At 42.8% G+C, this 23,851-nt stretch overlaps 1 protein-coding gene across 5 annotated transcripts in view; it reads left to right on the forward strand.

Annotated features, from left to right (window-relative positions):
* The first annotated feature begins 608 nt into the window (after positions 1 to 608).
* LOC105470932 (upstream binding protein 1) overlaps positions 609 to 23,851 on the forward strand; it is a 54,916-nt gene continuing 31,673 nt past the window's right edge. For 3 of the 5 annotated variants that reach the window (XR_011619568.1, XM_011723275.2, XM_011723276.2), the window contains exons 1-2: positions 609 to 1,434; positions 16,566 to 16,717. Coding sequence is in view for 4 of the 5 variants with exons in the window: in XM_011723275.2 (XP_011721577.1) it covers positions 1,193 to 1,434; positions 16,566 to 16,717 (394 nt within the window). In the remaining variant the exon portion in view is untranslated. Of the gene's footprint in view, positions 1,435 to 1,683; positions 2,376 to 16,565; positions 16,718 to 23,851 lie in introns of those variants that run through there. The other 2 variants (XM_011723277.3, XM_011723278.3) reach the window with 2 other exon arrangements.

Here is a 23,851-nt window from a genome sequence, read left to right on the forward strand (position 1 = left end):
ATGGAAGTGAGGTGAGATCATGGAATGAAGACCCAACTGAGACCCCCAATGAGGCCAATGTTTCCCTTGACCATCCGATTGTGCAGATGTATTTGTAATAGTGGAATGGAGCTTCCTGAACAGATGGTCAATCTAATGTTTTCGCCTGGAATCAGAGAAATCTGGATTAGTCAAATAGCCCTGGTTTAGCTACTTACTGTGTGACCTTGCACGGTGTAATCTTTACACATTTTCACCGAAATTACCTCATCTCTAAAGTGTTCTTTTGTATCTACTTCGGTGGCTGTATCAAATGAAATGTTTGCAAAAATGTTGTGTAAAGAGAAAAACATTATCCAAGCTAATTTTTTTTTTTTTTGAGACTGAGTCTTGCTCTGTCTCCTCCCGGGTTCAAGCCCTACTCCCGCCTCAGCCTCCCGAGTAGCTGGGATTACATGCGCGCGCCCCCACACCCAGCTAATTTTTGTTATTTTTAGTAGAGACGGGGTTTCACCATGTTGCCCAGGATGGTCTCCTGACCTCAACTAATTCACTCACCTCGGCTTCCCTAAGTGTTGGGATTACAGGCGTGAGCCTGTAAGTTAATATTTAAATCACACAGGAGTTGAGACTATTTTTTTCTGGCTCAGTGCCACTGTTTCATCAGGCTGACATTTTAATCTATGTATTTTTGCACTTAAACGGGCGAGTTAGGGCGGGGCGCTCAGCATTTGGGTCTTATTCTGAGGCAGTAAGTTCGATGCAGGGCGAAGCCTGGGCCTTGACGTTCTCTTCAGCAGGGATTCCGCCAGTCAGGCGCCAGCAGCCGTACCTAAGGAACTCTGATCCGCACACTGCCTCTGTAAGTCAGCCTCTGCTCCTGCTTTCTATTTCATCTCTTTCGGTAAAAGGATTTCTGTCTTTTGGCCCCAATGGCGCGTGCCCACGCTAGGTCGCTGAGGAAGACCCTTCCGGCCTTCTGAGCAGCGTAGCTGTTACTGTAGCACGTCCTAATGGTTCGGAGCCGAAGGTCACGAGACTGCCTGCAGTTAGGACAACCAACAGCTAGTTCAACTCAGGATAGCCAAGCGGCTCTCTGCAATGCGACCAATGGGGGAAGTCTTTCCAGAGCTCTTTCTCAGGAGCGTTGACTGGCTTATTTTCACGCCAATCAAAGTTTTCTGCACAACTGGCTTTTCTGTCACCCGATGTGATGCGAACCGCTCTCTCCCTCGGTAGAGAGGGCAAAAAGCAGAGCCGACCGGGAAATACCACAGAACAGCAAATCACCTCCGGAAGTGGCGTTTGGGGCCGCTTTCTACCATGGAGTCCAATGAACTCTTTCTTTTGGCAGCAAATTCCGTCTTCGAGCCCGCCCAAGAGGAAGAACAGTTTGATTGGTTGTTTAGTCGGGGGACGCAGAGACTCACGGGAGCTTCGTCTAAGCACTTGCAGGTATTGCTCAGTTGGCCTGTCAATTTTCTCACTCGCTTGAAGGGGCGGAAACTGGCAGCCCTTTTGGCACCGCCTCTTCCTGAGCTGCTGTGCAAGGAGGCAGCGAGGCCGCCCCGGCTAGGAACAGCCGCGTGGGCGGGGCCGCATTGCACTGTCCGGACAGTTCCTGGGCCGCGAGGCGCGGGGAGTGGCCCTAAGCGCGGGGCTGTACGGGGAGGGCCGGGGCGTGGGGCGAACGCGGGGGCGGGGTCGGGGCGGGGCCGGGGAGGCGGAAGCGGCGCGTGAGCCTAAGTCGGAGCCGCGTTGAAGCCAGCGTCCGGGCCGGCGGAGCGGCGTCGGCTGGGTTGGCCGGGGCGGTGTGGAGCTAGAGCCTGGGCGGGCCTGGGGCGAGGAGTCAAGGCTGCGGAGAGGGTGACGGGCGGGCGGAGGGCTTGTCCCCGTGTGGTCTTCGGAGCGGCCAGAGGTCCGGCCTCCGAGCGCTCCCGGAGGAGGATGCGACCGGGGGGCCCCGGGCGGGGCGGGCGGCGGCGGCTGCAGCGCTAGCGGCGCGGGGGCTGGGCGGCGGCGCCGGCATGAGGCGCAGGGCCGGTGTCCGCGGGAGGGTGGCGCTGCCGGCGGCCCGGCCGCTCCCGCTGCAATTGCTAGCTGGGCTCGCCGTGCCCTGCCAGTGGGGCCCCCGCCGCTCTGGTCCCGGCCGCCGCTGGTGACCACTCGCCACCTCCCCGGAGGCTTCACCCGCGCCCTCCCCCAGGACGCGCCAGCGGAGCTCCGGCCCCTTCGCCCTGGACGCGGAGGCCGCGCTGTGCGGGGCGACGGCGAGGCCGGAAGATGGCCTGGGTGCTCAAGATGGACGAGGTGATCGAGTCCGGGCTGGTGCACGACTTCGACGCCAGCCTCTCGGGCATCGGGCAGGAGCTGGGCGCCGGCGCTTACAGCATGAGGTACTGGGCGCCCCGGGTGGGGAGAAGCTCTGTCTCCTTGGGGAAGGCCTGCGCAGCCCTGAGTCTCTGCCAGATGCGGCTGCTCCCAGAGGTGCACGGGCCTCCTGGGCTGCGGGGTCGGAGTCCTTGCCGCGTGGTGGTCGGGGGCCATGGAACCCCAAAGGCCTCTGTTCACCCTGGTGACGGGCGGGTGGGGGAGGGTGGCCCCGCAAGCTTCGGCCTCGGACCGCTCCTGAGTGCTTCATATTTGCTGTAAAACACGCCCAGCTATTAGGATGGCTTGGGTTGGTGGGGGAAGGGGCTTCCTTTCCTTACAAGTGATTTACAAGCCCCGTTGGAGCTAGAATACACTGTACGAAAAGGCAGCACTTATATTGGGAGAATACTGTCCGGCGTTTTGGGGTCAGCTGTCCTACATTATGGTTTTTTCTGGCTGCAGGTTTTAATCACTTGATGATAGTAAATTATAATTGAAAGAGCAGCGGTGAGAGTAGCACTGTGACTTCGTTTGGTTTTTTTTGATTGTCTCAAAGTGAAGTTTCCCATTTTGGAGACTACCCTCTCAGGCTATTTCCTCTTGAGGGTTTTAAGATGCAGTGATTGCACCACAAACAATTGTTTAGTCTCTGCTGTCTGTACCAGCGGTCATTCATTTTAATATTGAGAGGTTGAAACAGATCTGAGCTTAGTCTCTGCCCTTTATCCTTTTTAACTGGTAGGAGTTTGGAAGCTCTGTATTTTTTTAGTGGCTCTATTGAAATATAGTTTACCATAGCGTTGACTCGACTAATAAAGTATAAAAGTCAGTGGTTTGGCAGCTTTTCAATAATGTGAATTAAGTGTAGCTTTCTGTTCTTTGGAAAATGTCTAATGTCTTGGAAGTGCTCTACAGTTACCCAGTAGCATTCATACATCTTACTGCAGCTCTAGAGGAGGAATTCTGGGTCAAAGCTGGCCTGGAATCATGGTGGCTGCTCCTTGAAGTAATTGGGTCTTTAAATCTTATAGAGAAATTCTGAGCCATAAAGAACTCTCAGAAAGGTTGGAGACATGTTTCGGAGTGTGGAAGTGAGTGGTGGAAAGCGTATGAAACCTGGAGTTCCCCACCGTCTGGCTCTGATTTGGTCTCTGCTGGGCTTCCTGAACTTGGCACCTCTTCTCTCTGCAGTTGTATAACTTAAGGCCTGTAGATGAGGTGGCTTATTTTCTAGACAGTTGTCTCAGTTGTTCAGGAAATTGAGCTACTGAAAGTCATGGAGTCACCCCAGAGGGAAGTATTAGAGGCAGTGCTTCTCTAGTGAAAACGCACTCCTCTAGTGCCATTCTGCTCCTTAGCTCTACTGGAAACACGAGGCTTACAGTCACGGCAAAAGAGGCACGTGAAGCAAGTTCATATGTGTCTCTCCTCAACTGCTTCTCTTTTATGGTAAAATGAAAGTTTGCTGCTGAAAAGTTTACTTATTGATAGCTATTTTGAGCGTTTACTTTTTTCTAGGGTTTTATTTGACCTCTAATTTGATTTAGTGATTCAGTCAACTTATTAATGTAATAATTTATGTGTATAGTTTATTTCCGTGAAAAGGAAGTACAATCTTGATGATTTTAAACCTTTCCCTGACCATGTATTTTTAAAGTAGTGTGTGAGATCTTTGTAATTCTGTGTAACCTACAATACTCTTTACAGGGATAAGTTTCCCTTGAATGCTTTTTTGGTTGTGCCGTTTAATCTAAATTTTCAAAGACATTTGAAGGTAATTACCATTTTTAAGAAGCTTATTTTTTTCATATTTAATTGAGTCCTCAAAAACTAAGAGATGAGAGTGCTTGCCTCTTGCAAATTCAAGGCCCTTTGTTTGAAATTCTCAAACTAAGGAAATTCCGAAATTGACTGGATAAGGAGAAAATGTGAAGAAGGCGTTAGCTGCTGCAGGCCTCCCTGGACTGCAGTTGTACTTTCCATGCCTGGCCCTGGAACCCTGAGAGGGTTTGGGGTGCCCATGAATGGCTCACTCATTCTCCAGCGTGAGCATTCAGTCACTTCCTCTTGCATCCAGTAGGAAGGAAAGCTTATCTTTCAAAGTTCAAGAAGTAAACTTGAAGAAATTACTGGAAAAATGACTTCTTGATACAAATTGATTTTGTCGGCAGCTTTCCATTTTTCTTTCAAAATGGAACATGATTACTGTATTTGCTTTTTGGATGGCTTCAAAAACAAGAGGTATTTCTTAAGACTTCTCTTAAGGAATGGTTTCTTCATCTTTTGGGAGGATAGTTTGAAAGGAAGAAATGGCTTCTCTCAGCGGTCTGACTTAAAAATAGCCAAGTGTGATGTTTGGTATGCTTGTAGACCTAGCTACTTGGGAGATTGCTTGAGCCCAGAGATTCAGGGGTGTAGTGTGTGCTATGATTGCACCTGTTAATAGCCACTGCACTCCAGCCTGGGCAAGAATGAGACCCCTTCTCTTTCGTTCCCCCTCCTTCTCTTAAAAAGATAGGAAAAATATGTTTGTGTAAAATAATGTAGGCTGGTAATATTGGGAATATAGTGGGGCTAATTGATAACATTACCTTTGCTTCTCTTTTTTTCTTTTAGCTCTGGTTCTCATGTGTTCTGTGTGTGCTGTTGTATTATACTTTTTTTGTTGTTTTTGTTTAGTTTTTTTTTTTTGGTATTGTATTTGGGTGTGAGATGTGAACTGCAGCAGATTCTATTTGAAATGAGGCAGGTCAAAAATATTTTTAAAAATCTTGGTTACAGTAACAATTTTAGAGATGGATAGAGACCTCAGAAACCTTTTAGAGTCTAGACCACTCATTTTCTTATACTGTAAATGCATTATCTGAGGGTCATAGATGTTAAAGTGATTGGCTTAAACAGATGAAGGCTGATTTTTTCCCCCACACAGAGTGAAGACTGAAACCCATGGTAACTTGAAATCTGGGTCATTCTTGTTTTGTCAAGTATGGAGTAGATAACCAAATGACTTTAAAAAGTAATACTCGTTAAAACTCAGAGACGGTCTTTGGACCACCTGGTAATTTTCTTTCCATCTCACTGTTTGAAATTTGTCATCTGTAGCCAAGTTAATTTTTAGGATTTGGGGGTTCAATATTGAAATACTTTTGAAGATAATAGGAAGTAATGGCTTCTTTAACTTACTCATAAAAATTTTGGTATTAAATTCTCACTTTAAAAAAAGTATTATCTGAGCCCTGTTTGTTAAACTTCGCTGTGGTATAAATCTTTTGAAACAAAAGATAATACATTATGTATTTTGAAATGGGAGGTATGTCCATAGTTTACAAATAATTTGCTAAATCAAAACTGCTTTGAGTTAATGACAGATTTCCTATATTGATTGAAAGGTAAAATGTTTAAGAAATCTATTGTACAACAAGGTTACTATAGTTAATGATACAATGTATTGAAAAATGCAAAGGGTGGATGTTAACGTTCTCACCACAGTGATAACTGAGGTAATACATTTGTTAATTGGTTGAATTTAAACATTGGACAGTGTATATATGTCAAAACATCATGTTGTACAGGGTGGGGAGTTATGCTATTATCTGTCACTTTTTAAAAAGTTAAAAAAAATTAGTGTTGCAGACCCTGTAGGGTAACAGAATTTCAACTTAGATCAGTATTAAGTTAGTAAAAGATTAGTAAGGATAGGGTTTATTATGTAGCTATTAATAGTTGATGATTTTCTTTTGGTCTCATGCTAAAATAGAATGTCCCTGAGTAGATGACATATATCTTGGAAGTACAGATGATCCCCAACTTAGGATGGTTTGACCTAAAATTTTTGTTGTATAAGCCATATACATTCAGTAGAAACACCTTCAGCAGACACTGTATGTTGTATTTTGAATTTTGGTCTTTCCCAGGCTAGTGATATATGATATGATGCTCTTGTGATGCTGGGCAGTGGCAGTGAGCCATAGTTCCCAGTCAGCATACTGTGTTGCCAAATGGTTTTCCCCAACTGTAGGCTAATCTAACTGATCTGAGCATGTTTAAGGTAGGCTAGGTAAGCTATGATGTTCAGTAGGTTAGGTGCATGAAATGTTTGTTTGAGACTAGGTCTTGCTTGCTCTGTCACTGATACTGGAGTACAGTGGTACAATCACGGCTCACTGCAGCCTTGACTTTGCTGGGCTTATGCAATCTTCTCACCTCAGCCTCCAGAGTAGCTGGAACTACAGGCAGTGCCACCATGCCTGGCTAATTTTTAAAATTTTATTTTTAGTAGAGGTAAGGTCTTGCTATGTTGGCCAGGCTGATGAATTTATCTTTGATTTATGATATTTTCAACTTACAATGTGTTGATTGGGACTTTATTATATGTTAGGGAACATCTGTGTAGAACAATTTTAGGATTGGTGAAATTTAAAAATTTTATTATGGTTCTTCAGAATACTGCCAGAATTGGCAGTGATTTCTGTTTTTTCCCCTAGAATCTTTTCATGAAGCAGTTTCTATAAAACTTCTAATTTCAAGGTTTAACCACTTTTTCCTGGATTTAATCTTGGCTGCATTACAGGAAATGATTTAGTAAATTAACTCATTTAAGAAATTTATTGATTTAAGATTGTAGTGTCCACATTTTAAAATTTATTACTATAAAGCTGAGGTTGGCAAACGTTTTTTGTAAAGGGCTAGGTAGTAAATATTTTAGGCTTTGTGGGATGTATAGATTCTGTCACATTTTGTTTTTTACAACCCTGGCTGGATTTAGCTCTTAGGCCATAGCTTGTCCATCCCTGCTCTAAAGGATAGAGTCACCGGGCACAGTGGCCTAAGCCTGTAATCCCAGCACTTCGGGAGGCTGAGGCAGGTGGATCACCTGAGGTCAGGAGTTTGAGAGCAGGCTGGCCAACATGGTGAAACACTGTCTCTACTAAAAATACAAAATTAGCTGGGCGTGGTGGCACATGCCTGTAATCCCAGCTACTGGGAGGCTGAGGCAGGAGAATCACCCGAGCCTGGGAGGTGGAGGTTACGGTGAGCCAAGATTGCTCCACTGTGCTCCAGCCTGTGGTGACAGAGCAAGACTCTTTCTCAAGAAAAAAAAAAAAAAAAAAAAAAGGTTTGCTCACTATTGAAACCTTACTTTCAAAAAATTATTTTTATGTAATCTCAGCGAATTTGTGTAATTCCATTGTTTGTCTATAAATTTTTATTGTGTTCAGTTTTTAAAATTAGGGTTCCCCTGCCCCTGTAAGATACAGTACAGTTTATATCCTTCAATTAGGACTGTTTGAAACTTGGTGGTTTATTGATATGGTCTCATAAATTTGATGTTTCATCATAGTGGCATTTGTTGGTTTGCCAGGACACATTTAAACATTTGCTTTGGATGGAAATACCATCTGATGCTTTTTTCTTTTTTTTCTTAGCTCTAGGTTCTATGACTGATATTATTATTATTTTTAGAGACAGGGTCTTGCTTTGTTGCCCAGGCTGCAGTACAGTGGCTATTTGCAGACTTGATCACTGCACACTACAGTCTCCAATTCCTGGGCTCAAGGGATTCTCCTGCCACAAACTCCCAAGTAGCTGGAACTACAGGTGTACCACATGGTGCCCAGCTTCATGACTGAATTTAAAGGAGGCTATGTATTATTTACTTTGCTTGTTTTGGGACAGATCTAACAGATGAATATGCAATTGTCAGCCTGTGGTGTAGAGTTTTTTTTTTTTTTTGAGATGGAGTCTCGTTCTGTCACCCAGGCTGGAGTGCAGTGACGCTATCTCAGCTCACCGCAACCTCAGTCTCCTGAGTTCAAGCGATTCTCCTGCCTCAGCCTCCTGAGTAGCTGGGATTACAGGTGCATGCCACCATGCCCAGCTAATTTTTGTATTTTTAGTAGAGGCGGGGTTTCACCATGTTGGTCAGGCTGGTCTCGAGCTCCTGACCTCGTGATCTGCCCGCCTCGGGCTCCCAAAGTGCTGGGATTACAGGCATGAGCCACTGCACTGGCCTATGGTATTCTTTTTTTAAAAAAGTGGGCAGATCACTTGAGGTCAGGAGTTCGTGACCAGCCCGGCCAACATGGTGAATCCCTGTCTATACTAAGAATACAAAAATCAGCCGGTTGTGGTGGTGGGCACCTGTAATCCCAGCTACTCAGGAGGCTGAGGTAGGAGAATCGTTTGATCCCAGGAGGCAGAGGTTGCGGTAAGCTGAGATCGTGCCACTGCACTCCAGCCTGGGCGACAGAGTGAGACTCCATCTCAAACCAAAAAAAAAAAAAAAAAATTAACTCTTGAGTTTTTTGGATATTGTGAAATTGTTACCTTGATATGAACTATTACAAAACTAGTTTTTACTCATTCGTGTATTCATAGTTGAACTTTTAACTTATAACTTTTCATTTTGAAATTTTTCAAGTTACAAAAGTAGTATAGAGAGTTCAAATGTACTTTTCACCCAGCTTCTCCTACTTATAAAACCAGAGTACTATTGTCAAAATCAGGAAATTAGACTTGGTGCAGTACTGTTATTTATTTGGAATTCAGTTTTCTCCCTTTTGCCCTTTTTCAGATTCCAATCCAGGATTCTATATTGCATTTAGTTTTTTTTTTTTTTGAGACGGAGTCTCACTCTGTCGCCCAGGCTGGAGTGCAGTGGCCGGATCTCAGCTCACTGCAAGCTCCGCCTCCCGGGTTCACGCCATTCTCCTGCCTCAGCCTCCCGAGTAGCTGGGACTACAGGCGCCCGCCGCCTCGCCCAGCTAGTTTTTTTTGTATTTCTTAGTAGAGACGGGGTGTCACCGGGTTAGCCAGGATGGTCTCAATCTCCTGACCTTGTGATCTGCCCGTCTCGGCCTCCCAAAGTGCTGGGATTACAGGCTTGAGCCACCGTGCCCGGCCTGCATTTAGTTTTTGTGTCCTGTGACAATTTTTAGTTTTTCCTTCTTTTATGATTTTGACACTTGATGTGTGTAGTGGTTAAAACTGTTTTAGAAACATGTAATTTTTTGGTGTGGGTGGGGAATGCAACGATAAGATATACTTGTGAACACTATTTAGCCTTGAAAGGATCTCTTATTTTTAGCAGTGATTTTGAGTAGAGTAGGACCACAGTTGCTTTTGTTATTACTTTGTCTCTATCTAAACATAAATAGGATGCTGTGTATGTTGTAGTAACTTCATAATGAAAGTATCAAGAAATTTGAAAGCATTAAAAATTTATTTGAATAACAATTACAAACCATTATGTATTAACCATAAAATTTTTTAAAATTAAAAAACTTTGCCAAAACAGAGAACTTAGCCAGAAGAGGGTCACTCTCTGTTACCCAGGCTGAAGTGCAGTGGTGCAGTTATGACTCACTGAACCCTTCACTTCCTAGGCTCAGGTAATTCTCCCACCTCTGCTTCCCTAGTAGCTGAGATGATGAGTATGCGCCACCATGCCTGGCTAATTTTTTTTCTATTTTTTGTAGAGACGGGGTTTCACCATGTTACCCAGGCTGGTCTCAAACTCCTGGGCTCAAGCAGTCCGCCTGTCTCGGCCTCCCAAAGTGTTGGGATTACAGGTGTGAACCACTGCACCCAGCCAATTTTAACTTTCTTTGGATGAGTAAATGTTTGACTATACATGTAATTTATTTAATGGACATGAAAGTATTCAGATTTTGTTAGTAGTGGTTGGTTCATGACCTTGGCTGTCAGTATGTCTTTCCTGATGCTCTGTAGTTTACACCACAACGTTCTCATCTGTTTCCTCCCTGACTCTTCTAGAAAGCTTAATGACACCTCCTCAGCTTCACAACTCATCCTCACAACTCATCCTCGCTGTGCCTATTTTCAACTGATTCCCTTAGTTCTTTACTGGGAAAATAGAACTTTCTTTTTTTTTTTTTTTGAGATGGAGTCTCACTCTGTCGCCCAGGCTGGAGTGCAGTGGCGCGATCTTGGCTCACTGCAACCTCTGCCTCCTGGATTCAAGCGATTCTCCTGCTTTAGCCTCCTGAGTAGCTGGGACTACAGACATGCACCACCATGCCCGGATAATTTTTTTGTATTTTTTAGTAGAGACAGGGTTTCACCATATTGGACAGGCTGGTCTCGAACTCCTGACCCCATGATCCACCCACCTCAGTCTCCCAAAGTGCTGGGATTACAGGTGTGAGCCACCGCACCTAGCAGAACTTTCATATACTGTACTGGCTTGTGAGTTTTTCTATGGTGTATTTGGGTGTGTATTTCTTATTTATTCTGGTTTGGTCATTTGGGCTTCTTGGATCTGTGAATTGGTTGGTATATTTCACCAGTTCTAGAATTTGCTCAGCCTTCCTGTCTTCAGTTATTGCCTCTATTGCATTCTTTGCTGAGACTTCAATTTAATGCAAAATCTTCTCACTTTGTCCCTTCTTAACTTCTTCATTTTCCGTAATTTCCCTCTGTGTGCTGCTTTCTGGTTAACTTCTTTTTACCTGTATTCCAGTCTCCTCATTCAGTCTTCACTTCTGTCTGAGCTGCTATTAAACCTGAATTCTTAATTTGGACAGTTTTATTTTCCAGTTCTAGAAGTTCTATTTGCTCTTTTTCCGTTTTTGCTGTCCTTTAAAGTTTCCTGTTCCTTGCAGATAGTTTCAGGCTTTTCTTTTATTTCTTTAAACAGAGTAAGCATGATTTTATAATTTGGATCTGGTAATTTCAGCGTCTGAAATCTCTGCTGGTCTGTGTACAGTCAGGAAAATAGAAATCAGTTAGCTGTCTCAAGCAGAGAGGGATTTAGTGAAGTACTTGATTGCGAAGGAGCTGGAAGGGTTGGAGGCGGCGGCCATGTTACCTGGTTGTTCTTGGGCTTGTTGCTGGAGGCATGGCTGCTGATCCCCTGTAATTTTCTACAGCTGCGTTCTGTTTGGTTGCCTGTTTTTGCATCTGGCTTTTCCCTTTCCCGCTCTTTAATTTCCCACCAGTGTTTGCCTTTGGAGAACCTGACAAGACTCTGTCTAGCAAGAATTCTTCTATATGTAGTTTTCAGGCTTCTAACCTTCTGCAGTAGAGGCAGAAAAGATCTGAATACCAACAGACGAAATCTGGAACTGGATATATGTCATCTGTTGTTTCTGCCGTTGGTTTTTGCTCCTAGAGTCTTGTTTGACCTTTTATGCCTGGTTATTTTGGGGTACTGGCATTTCAAAATTACTTGGAATAATTCAATGCCTAAATCTTTTCACTTGCTTGTCAGACCCCTGGGAGCCCTACCTGTCAATGGTTCCCCGGACCATGCTGGAGAAACTAACCAGTACTTTCTCTTCACCCTTACCCTGTGCATTTAGCTGTTTCCGTTCCGGTTTAATGTGGTTGGCTGTATCCTACACCCATAAGGCCACTAAAACTACAGTACAGCTTTGCAGTTCTTTCCTCAGGTTGGGTAGGTAAAAGCCACTTTCAGTTCTAGGCTTGCTTGGAGTTACTGCACTTTTTCAGATTTTGGCCTGTTTCCTTATCTTGTTAGTTCTTCAATACTTTTAAGAATATATGTGTTCTCTGACAACTTTTTTTTCCCCTGTTCTCAGTGAGGGTGGATGGGGTATAGGTTCGTTTAAATTACTTAGCCTGCCGTTACTGAACAGTCAGTTCTCTATGTTGTTTTTTTCTATTTAGTTTCTTTCATGTCTCCTTAGAATTCTTATTTAGCTTCCATATGTTTTATCTATCTTGTCCTTAAAAAAAATTCAAATTTTCACTGTTTTTGAAAATTAGTACATACATTCATATAATTATATTCAAAGGCTATGAGAGGGTATACAGTGCAGTCTCTGCCTCACAGTAGGGTCTTGCAGTCATTAATTTGACGTCCCTGAAGGCAGCTTACATTGCTGGATTTTTAGGTGACCTAGTAGATTTTTATACTTCATGTAATCAAGCTTGTTGTGATTTCCAGGTCTTTTTTAGCATCCTGATTTTTTTTTTTTTTTTTTTTGAGATGGAGTCTCGCTCTGTCGCCCAGGCTGGAGTGCAGTGGCCGGCTCTCAGCTCACTGCAAGCTCTGCCTCCCGGGTTTACGCCATTCTCCTGCCTCAGCCTCCCGAGTAGCTGGGACTACAGGCGCCCGCCACCTCGCCCGGCTAGCTTTTTGTATTTTTTAGTAGAGACGGGGTTTCACCGTGTTAGCCAGGATGATCTTGATCTCCTGACCTCGTGATCCGCCCGTCTCGGCCTCCCAAAGTGCTGGGATTACAGGCTGGAGCCACCGCGCCCGGCCAGCATCCTGATTTTTGGTGCTAAGCTACATTAAAATTTGCCGACATGTAGATCTTTCAGTTTTGCCTTTTAAAATGCATCATTTGGGCCTGGCGCAGTGGCTCATGCCTGTAGTTCCAGCACTTTAGAAGGCCGAGGCGGGTGGATCACTTGAGGCCAGGAGTTCAAAATCAGCCTGGCCAACATGGGGAAACCCCACTTTACTAAAAATACAAAAATTAGCCAGGCATGGTGGTGCACGCCTGTAATCCCAGCTACTTGGGAGGCTGTGGTGGGAGGTTGAGGCTGTAATGAGCCATGATCATGCCACTGCCCTCCAGCCTGGGAGACAGAGTCACGCTCTGTCTTAAAAAAAAAAAAAAAAAAAGAAACCCTACTTCTTTTAGTTCTGTTTAACATTCTGTCTTTAGTACTCAAAAATGTGTTTCCATTTATGGGATTACAAAAACCATCAAGGTTTTAGCACTTTCAACGTAGTAGAAATTATAATCTTGTCTGGAGACCTAGTTTTCAATCTTAATACTAATTGGTTGATTATTAATGCAGCAATCAGTTCATTGATTCAGCAAGTATTTGAGCTCCTTTGTGCTAGATGCTGGCATCAGTCATTGAAGAAACACATTTTTGGAGTTACGTGCTTATGGCAGATACAAACTTAGTAAGTCATGTATATTGTTGGAAAGTGATAAGAGCTGCGAATAGAGCTAGGGTAGGGAAATTGGGAGTGTGGGTGGGAGGACTCCAGTGTCATGTTGTCACTGAAAAGATGACATTTGAATGAAATGAGCCATTATGATATCCAGTAGAAGAGTAGAACCAGGAGGCCGGGGTAGTTGGAGCAGGGGGAATGAGGGTGACGAGAAGAGGGGATGAAGAGCAGGTTGCATAGGACTTTGTAGGATTTTGTAAGGACTTTGGTTGAAAGTGAGCTGATGGAAGGGTTCAGAGAACTGAAATGGTTTAACTTCTGTTTAAAAAGGATCACTGGTTGCTGTGTTGACTAGAAGGCATTTTCTTTCTAATTAAGTAAAAAATTAATTGGAAATTCAATAGCAGATGATCTTTATGTGTTTATATGTTTGTTCAGGAGTCGTTTAGCACTTACCATGAGCATACTATTTTCTGTGTGGATCATCGAGACTATAACCAAGTGAATAAAAAGGTGGTTGTCTTCTAGGATCTGAAGTATATAAAATTGTGTCTTCCATATGTAACAATTTATTTATAAAAAGCCATTCTCATGCAGTTATACATTTTATTTTGATGATCTGTATCTAATGATCAACCCAACCCAAGCAGTTAGCATTGAAATGTTAAAATTATTCCCTGTGTTATTATTCAGTGTAATTAATGGTTCAGAGTCACAACTCTTATCTCATTCTTGTTTTCTTTCTCCCTGAGAGGGTTTTAAATGCTTGCATACACATAAAATGCAATATATATTTTCATCTTCCCTGGAGCCAATTTGACTATTATGACCTCTTTTTATAAAAAAAGAGGTGATCTGATTCTTTTTGTTTGTTTGTTTTGTTGTATCTGCCCCCAAGGCAGGAGCTTAGATGGGGCAAAATCCCTAGGTCAAGGTGTTGCGAGAACTCTATGGGAGTGTTGGGGACCACTGCTAACCATGTGATCCTTGGTTATTACTTGTGTACCTAGGAGTGTTTTGACAATTCCTGGGTATAAATAAGAAAGGGAGAATTAGTGGATAGTTAGTATCTTTGAAAATCAGCAGCTGGGCGCAGTGGCTCACTCCTGTAATCCCTGCACTTTGGGAGGCTCAGGTGGGTGGATCACAAGGTCAGGAGATCGAGACCATCCTGGCTAACACGGTGAAACCCCGTCTCTACTAAAAATACAAAAACTTAGCCGGGAGTGGTGGCAGGCGCCTGTAGTCCCAGCTACTTGGGAGGCTGAGGCAGGAGAATGGCGTAAACCTGGGAGGTGGAGCTTGCAGTGAGCCAAGATCGCGCCACTGCACTCTAGCCTGGGTGACTGAGCGAGACTCCGTCTCAAAAAAAAAAAAAAAACACACACAAAGAAAATCAGCACAGTGCAGAAATGCATGTGGGGAGTAGGGACTACTGGTGGGATAACGTTCTCTCCCAGGGTTTCCATCCCATTTCACTTGTTTTCACATTCTGTTTTTGAATTGAATTGAATTGAATTGACCTGGCTACCCAAGTATCTGAGTGAACAGCTTGTAGGAAAAAAAGATAAAATAAGCAGTTCAGACAAGTCCCTATTATTGGTGTTGATAAAGTAGTTATTTGTTTGGATGTTTTGTTGTTGCTACTGTTATTATTCTACCTTTTATTGAAGAATGAGTATAGAAAAGTTAAGATACAAATGTACAGCTCAGGTAATTATCTTAAAAACAAATAATCACTCTCCATACATTAATAGGGGAAATGTAAAATGATTGCAACCACTTTGAAAAACAGCTTGGCAGTTGCTCACAAAATTAAACAGAGGCCGGGCGTGATGGCTCATGCCTGTAATCCCAGTACTTTGGCAGGCTGAGGCAGGCAGATCACTTGAGGCCAGGAGTTTGACACTAGTCTGGCCTACATGGTGAAACCCCGTCTCTACTAAAAAAAAAATTAGCTGGGTGTGGTGGCACATGCCTCTAATCCCAGCTACTTGGGAGGCGGAAGCATGAGGATGACTTGAGCCCAGGAGTCAGAGGTTGTGGTGAGCCAAGATAGCACCACTGCACTCCAGCCTGGGTGACAAAGAGAGACTTTGTCTCCAAAAAAATAAGTAAAAGAAATAAAGTTAAACAGAGTTACAGTGTGATCCAGTAATTCCAGTTCTAGGTATATACTTAGCAGAATTTATCTACACAAAAACATAGAAAAGTGTTCATAGTAGCATTATTCATAATTGCTGAAAAATGGAAACAACCCAGATGGCCATGATGTGAATGGATACAGAATATGGTATGTCTATACAATGGAATGGAGCCATAAAAAAGAATGAAGCATTGGTACATGTTAGAACATGGGTGGTCTATGAAACATGCCAAGTGAAAGAAGCCAGTCACAAAAGACCACATAGTCATATGATTCCATTTAAATGTCCCAAATAGCAAATCCGTAGAGATAGAAAGTTGCCAGGGGCTGAGTGGGTCTGGGATAGTATGGTGAGTGACTGCTAATGGGTATGGGATTTCTTTTTGAGGGGAGAAAATATTTTGGAATTCAAGAATTAGATACTGATGATGTGAATATACTTAAAACCACTGAATTACAAACTTTAAAAGGGTGACTTTATGGCATGTAAATTATATCTCAGTAAAGCTGTTAAACATATCCAGTATGGACAGTGTCCCAAAAGACCCCTCATCACTCTCCCAGTCAGGGCCCCAGATTATTCTTGGGGGAAGAATAGCAGCTGTTGCTGCTGCTACTGTTTACCTCTCAGGAGGAGCCATTGTTTTAGACTAGGCGTGAAGCTTTATGTTCTTAGCACTTGCCAAGGCACAGCAGGGAACTTTTTGTAAAGCCCCATTTTAATCAAATGCTTCTTTGTGATTCGGTGGTGTCAAATGTGACCTATCTTTGGCAGTAGTATTATTTCTTGCCTTTGAAATCGGGTAGCTATGTACTCTTGACTTGCTTTTTTTAATAGAATGAATCTGGACCTTAAAATTTTAAAAGAATTTTTTAAAGTGCCATATATATATATATATATTCAGAGCTGCCCTGCTGCCCCCCACCACTTCCCACCCTGAGATAGGGGTTGTTAATGCCATCCTTTAGGTGAACCACACATAGCATTAATAGTTCTTTTATTGTACATATAATTTCTGATCTTAAATTAAAAAAAACAAAAACTATCCCTAAATGTTTATATGCTTTTAAATATTTCAGACAAGATTGGGCGCATTCAGGATGATATGGCCATAGACAAATATTTCAAATCCAAAGTAAGGTCAGTGTTGATTTTTTGCTTTTCAGTGATGTCTTGGCATTGCCCATTTTCAAGCAGGAAGATTCCAGCCTTCCATTGGATGGTGAAACAGAGCACCCACCCTTTCAGTATGTGATGTGTGCCGCAACGTCGCCAGCAGTAAAACTGCATGATGAAACGCTTACTTATTTGAACCAAGGTTAGTTTGGCTATGTCACATTTGACATGTAAGAATTTACAGAAATACAAACCAATATTTTGGCATTGTAGCCTAGATTATTGGTAATAATTAAAAATTAGGTTCTTTTCTTAAATTTTACAACTTAATGAAAATTGTAGGAATTTTACTGTGAGCAGCTGAAGTACAGTTTGTGTAAACTGATTTGTGTTAAAGAGGGTCTGAGGAGGAAGATTTATTACAGGATTTTTAAAGACATAATCCAAAGGACTAGCAAGTAGGAAAGAAAGTCAGTTATTTTTAGGGCCAGTGATTTCAATATGGAACTTGAGAATGAATCAGAAGTCCAGCTAGCAAGGAACCTGGATTTTGAACATGAAGCAGTTCTGTGCTGAAAATAGACTTTTTTTTTTTTTTTTTTTTGAGACGGAGTCTCGCTCTGTCACCCAGGCTGGAGTGCAGTGGCCGGATCTCAGCTCACTGCAAGCTCCGCCTCCCGGGTTCACGCCATTCTCCTGCCTCAGCCTCCCGAGTAGCTGGGACTACAGGCGCCCGCCACCTCGCCCGGCTAAGTTTTTGTATTTTTAGTAGAGACGGGGTTTCACTGTGTTAGCCAGGATGGTCTCGATCTCCTGACCTCGTGATCCGCCCGTCTCGGCCTCCCAAAGTGCTGGGATTACAGGCTTGAGCCACCGCGCCCGGCCTGAAAATAGACTTAAGCTGCACCAGGATGGAGTCTGTGGCTAAATAAACAACATCACATTTTATCTTCTATATCTTGTTTGTAGTTTATGTCAGAGTGTTACATTTCAGTGATATGAAAGAGATGGTGGGGAAGGAGGGAAAACGGAGATGTAGGGGTACTTTTTTTTTTTGAGTCTGGGTTTTGCTCTATCGCCCAGGCTGGAGTGCAGTGGCGAGATACCGGCTCACTGCAACGTCCGCCTCCCAGGTTAAAGCAATTCTCGTGCTTCAGCCTCCCAAGTAGCTGGGATTACAGGCACCCACCATCACACCCAGCTAATTTTGTATAATTTTAGTAGACAGGGTTTCACCATGTTGGCCAGGCTGGTCTCGAACTCCTGACCTTAAGTGATCTGCCTGCCTCAGCCTCCCAAAGTGTTGGGATTACAGGCGTGAGCCATTGCACCTGGCTCAGTTTATCTTTGGAAAGAGGAGAGATTGCTCTTTGCAGTTTGGGCACAGGCTGATGTGACTTACCGCTGTAAACAAAAGTACTTTGAATGTAGGAATTAATTTGTTGGATACATATACTGAAAGCATGTTGAATTCTGATTTAAAAAAATTTTTTGAACATTTTTACTGTTATATGCTCATTGTAGAAAAACTGGGAAATATGTGAAGGGATAATGCCAAAAATTGACTAATTAAGCTTTTTGGTCTGTTTCTTGAATGTATATACGTTTCCTTTCAAAAAATTAGAATTATGCATCTCTTCACTTAAGAGTATATAGTATTTGTTTTTCTGTCATTAAATAGAATTTTTACTCCAGAAGTTTTGGAAAGAACAATAGATTTTAGACTTTTACATGTGATTAATATTCTGAAATGTGGAAGAATAACTTATTTCTACCTTTTCATTTGATATATAAGTTTAGAATCTACAAGGTTTTACCTTCAGGTAGTCCTGTCTCTACATTTGTGACAATACCCTGTTTGTTTTTATATTTAGTGTTTGGGTAGGCAATCACTTATTTGAGACTGACGTTTTATATTTGAAAGAACCTTAAGAACTTACTTGGTAATCTGTTTTAGACACAAAAATAACAGAAGAAACAATGTAGGGGCAAGGATATTCACTGTAACTTTAAAGATAAAAAAGGAAATAACCTGAATTTTCCTTACTTGTGGAATAGTTGAATAAGTTCTGTTACATACATACCATGGAATGAATTAGTATACATACACACCCTGTTTAAAGGAACATGTAGAATGTGCATCTGTTGGCCTGGGGAATGCCCATAGTTTATCATGGTTGTCCTTAAACCAGATAAAGATATTTCATGTCGATAAAAGTCATAATCTACCATCTGTAGTAGTGATATAGTAGACTGACACTAATTGATACTGTGCATCTAGCATTGTACTAAATACATGTGGTAACCTTATTCAGTTCTCACAGTAACTCTAGGAGAGGTTTATTCATTTTATAGATTAAACTTAGAGCAATTAATTACTTTGCTCAGTGTCAATTTGGAAAGCTTAGGTTTTAACAAAATTTTTTTGAAGTATTACAGTAATGTGCACAAATCTTAATGAATTTTTACATATATATTCCCTTGAAACTATTACATACTTTTACCTTTTCCAGCACTCCAGTAGGCTCACTTGTGCCTCTTTCTCAGGTGATACCTCACTTGAATATAATCAATAGAAGGGCAGGTGGTTTTCATGTACTTTATTCTGCTTACTGCAGTATTAATGTTGAGTATTTTCTTGGTTCTGGAATTGTGTTATTTCTTGATTTTTCCTAGTCTTTTCAGAAAAAAGGTAGAAAGCTGAACTGTATATGTAGACATGTTTAAAACAACATATATTTTAGTAATTTTAAAAAATAAGGGCTGGGCACGATGGCTTACGCCTGTAATCCTAGCACTTTGGGAGGCCAAGGTGGGCGGATCCATGAGGTCAGGAGATCAAGACCATCCTGGCCAACATGGTGAAACCCCATCTCTACTAGAAATACAAAAATTAGCCAGGCATGGTGGCACACACCTGTAGTCCCAGCTACTCAGGAGGCCGAGTCAGGAGAATCACTTGAACCCAAGAGGCAGAGGTTGCAGTGAGCTGAGATCGCAGAACTGCACTCCAGCCTGGGCGACAGAGCAAGACTGTCTCAAAAAAAAAAAAAAACAAAAAAAAAACCAAAATTGAGTAATTTTAAAGGAATTGTACTTTTATGTACCCTTTTAAAAGAAATTATAATGCCTTTCAAAATAATAACTATATGAGGATTATAATATATATAATAGTGTGTTGTGTTTTGCACAGACTGTATCTTAGCATTTATCATCTTGACAAAAAGTTTTAAACCCAAGATTTTCCATGAATCCTTAAACAAGTTTTAAAATTTTCTATAAATAACATATTTTCTTCTTTCCCTTCTTTTTCTTTCTCTGCTCCTTCTCTCTTCTCCCCCTTTCTCCCTCCCTCCTCCTCTTCCTCCCCCTCTCCCTCCTCCTCTTCCTCCCCCTCTCCCTCCCCCTCTCCCTTCTTTCTCCCTCTCTTCTTGGTCTTGCTCTGTCACCCAGTCTGGAGTGTAGTGGTACAATCATGGCTCATTGCAGCCTTGACCTCCCAGGCTAAAGTGATCCACCCACCCTAGCCTCCTGAGTAGCTGGGGCTATAGGCACAGGCCACCACGCCTGGCTAATTCTTTAAAAAAATTTTCGTAGAGATGGGGGGGTCTCCCTATTCATTTCCCACACTGATCTCCAACTTCTGGGCTCAAATGATCTTCCTGCCTTGGCCTCCCAAAGTGCTGGGTTTACAGGCGTGAACCACTGAACCTGGCCTTTTTTTCTTCCTTCCTCTCTCCTGCCTTCTTTCCCTTTCCTTTTGTTTGTTTGTTTGTTTTTAGAGACAGGATCTTGCTATGTTGCCCAGCTGTTTTTGAACTCCTGGGCTCAAGCAGTCCTCTTGCCTCAGGCCTCCTGAGTAGCTGGGATGTAGTCCTTAAAGGTATATTTTTCTAATGAGAGGATTCATAGCTTTTTCTACATTGGACAAGGATTGGACCAGACTGAGAGATTTCTGAGTATCTTTCACCCTACCTCTTTGTCTACTGAATAATAGAAGCTTGGTAATTTAAGCTAATAAGACAAACAAAGATCCAGACTAGCAAAGTGTCTTCAGCTCACTAGACTCGCTTTTCTTTTTCTTTTTAATTTTCTTTTTTATTTATTTTTTGAGACAGGGTCTCACTCTGTCTCCTAGGCTGGAGTGCAACGATGCAATCTTGCTCACTGCAACCTCTGCCACCCAGGCTCAAGGGATTCTCTTGCCTCAGCCTCTGGAATACCTAGGACTATGGGCACATGCTGCCATGTATGGCTAATTTTTGTATTCGTAGTAGAGACAGGGTTTTACCATGTTGGTCAGGCTGTTCTCGAACTCCTGGCTTCAAGTGATCCACCCACCTTGGCCTCCCAAAGTGCTGGGATTACAGGTGTGAGCCACCACGCCCAGCCGAAATGGTCATTCTTGATGAAGAATATTTGCCACTATGTAATGCTGTAAAGAAAATAAAAATCAAATTCGGTATAGTCTTCACTTTGTCAGTAGAAATTGGAGCAAGTTTTCCTAGTTGTATTGATGTCTTAGTGTCATATTTTGAGTTCTTTTTGAACTGCAGAGGGACTGAGTTTAAAAACTTATTTGTGTTTAAGGCTGGGTGCGGTGGCTCATGCCTGTAATCCCAGCACTTTCGGAGGCCGAGGCAGGCAGATCACCTGAGGTTAAGAGTTCAAGACCAGCCTGGCCAACATGGTGAAACCGTCTCTACTGAAAATATAAAAGTAGCCAAGCGTGGTGGTGCACGCCTGTAGTCCCAGCTACTCGGGAGGCTGAGGCAGGAGAATCACTTGAACCTGGGAGGCGGAGGTTGGAGTGAGCCAAGATTGTACCACTGTACTCCAGTCCCCCATCCCCGCCCCATGCAAACAAAATAAAAAAGCAGCCTGTATTTGTGTTTGCCTGGTTATGCCTGAATAAGAAGAGCAGTTAAGTCCTTGACTTTAACTGTGGAGTAAAAACTGTAGTCCCAACATGGAGCCACCAGAGGGTGGAGTACACATAGCTGGCTTTCCCTTTGGGCAGGGCTCTGGCTGGAATAGACTGCCTTTTGTCTTAACAGCTGGGGGCTGAGCCTTTGATGCTTCCACACGTGATAATATGAGTGAGACTTGTGATCTTACTCCCTTGCTGACTTGCTACTGCTGGATCAACCCCTAACTCTTCAAATAAAAAGAATTTCTCCTTGTTACTCCCCAAATGCATTTTCATTTGGAGACCAAATTCTACATGGAGAATACTCTGCTAAGAATGTTAATTAACAAGCCTGTAATCCCAGCATTTTGGGAGGGTGGATATCTGAGGTTGGGAGTTCGATACTAGCCTGGCCAACATGGTAAAACCCCATCTCTACTAAAAATATAACAATTAGGCTGGGCGTGGTGGCTCACACCTGTAGACCCAGCACTTTGGGAGGCTGTGGTGGGTGGATCACGAGGTCAAGAGATCGAGATCATCCTGGCCAACATGGTGAAACCCCGTCTCTACTAAAAATACAAAAATTAGCTGGGCGTGCTGGCACGTGCCTGTAGTCCCAGCTACTCAGGAGGCTGAGGCAGAAGAATTGCCTGAACTCACGAGGCGGAGGTTGCAGTGAGCCGAGATTGCACCACTGCCCTCCAGCCTGACAACAGAGTGAGACTCCGACTCAAAAAAAAAAAAAAAAATTATCCAAGTATGGTGGCACACACCTGTAATCCCAGCTACTTGGGAGGCTGAGGCATGAGAATTACTTGACTTTGGGAGATGGAGGTTGCAGTGAGCCCAGATTGCGTCACTGTACTCCAGCCTGGGCAATAGAGTGAGACTTTGTCTCAAAAAAGAAAAAAGAATGTTAATAAAGTACAGGTATAAGGCCCTAGAAACAGCATGTTTATTGGATTAAGAATTCTGTTAAATATTTCGGAAAGTTCTTTTTGCTTAGTTTCATTTTTCACAAAATGAGATTTCCTCCTGATTAGTTTCAGTTCATGTTACTAAAATTTTATGATAGGAATAGGACTTTAGAAATAAGGTTTCTAAAGCATTGAACTTAGCAAAATGGGAACTGTCACATCTTGGGCTCCATATTACCCTGGAGTCCCATTTGATGAAGCTAGAGTATGTGTTTTCAAGGATGGGTGGGGACATGAATCACAACAGTTGTATTTTTCAACTCTGGCAGAATTTTTGCATTTCTGAGCCAAAAATGGAACAAAAAATAAAACATGAAAAGTAAATTGAGAAGATAAAGCTAAAAACAGGACTAGCGTCTCATAGAATATTACTGTTGGTCTATATTAACTTTATATTTCATTAATACTGGATCCTTCTTTATATTTCAGTTACAACCTAGACTATTGTTTCAGGAAGCCATGGTATTAAAATACTTATGGATTGGGGGAGAAATTAGGAAATTTCTGAAAGTCTGGTTGTTCTCTCAGTGGATATTACCATTGAAGAATATAATAGTTTCCAACAGGGAAACCACTTTGAGCATAGCAAGTGTTACAGAGCCTTTTTTCTTCTGTTTTTTTTTGTTGTTGTTGTTGTTGTTGTTGTTGAGATGGAGTCTCGCTCTTATTGCCCAGGCTGTAGTGCAATGGCACGATCTCAGCTCACCGCAACCTCCGCCTCACAAGTTCAAGTGATTCTCCTGCCTCAGCCTCTGGAGTTGCCGGCATTACAGGGGCCTGCCACCACGCCCAGCTAATTTTTGCATTTTTAGTAGAGACATGGTTTCACTGTGTTGACCAGGCTGGTCTCAAACTCCTGACCTCGTGATCCTCCTGCCTCAGCCTCCCAAAGTGCTGGGATTACAAGCGTGAGCCACTGTGTCCAGCCTAATTTTGTATTTTTAGTAGAGACGGGGTTTCACCATGTTGGTCAGGCTGGTCTTGAACTCCTGACCTCAAGTAATCTGCCCGCCCTGACCTCCCAAAGTGCAAGGCTTAGAGGTGTGAACCACTCCACTTGGCCAACTCTTGATTTTTGTGCCTCAAGTGAGCTCCTACCTGTCTTTGAGGTTAGGAAATGGTGACTGTTCAATTCTTTGATCAGAAATCGGGAGTAATCCTCAACTCTTCTTTCTGTTACACTTTACATCTAATATAGCAGAAAACTGACGGATTTATGCTGATCTGATAGGTGAAAAATGATTTCAGTGTGGTTTTAATTTGCATTTCTCTAATGGAAGTTGAGTGTCTTTCAATACGTTTAAGAACTGTTGACATTTCCTTCTTTTGTGGACCCCCACATGTCCATTTCATTTGCTCATTTTTTTCTTCTAGGGATACTGGACATTTGTTAGTAATTTTTGGAGACAGAGTTTTGTTCTTGTTACCCGGGCTGCAGCGCGATGGC

This window comes from Macaca nemestrina, chromosome 2 (assembly GCF_043159975.1).
Source record: "Macaca nemestrina isolate mMacNem1 chromosome 2, mMacNem.hap1, whole genome shotgun sequence".
NCBI lineage: Eukaryota > Metazoa > Chordata > Mammalia > Primates > Cercopithecidae > Macaca > Macaca nemestrina.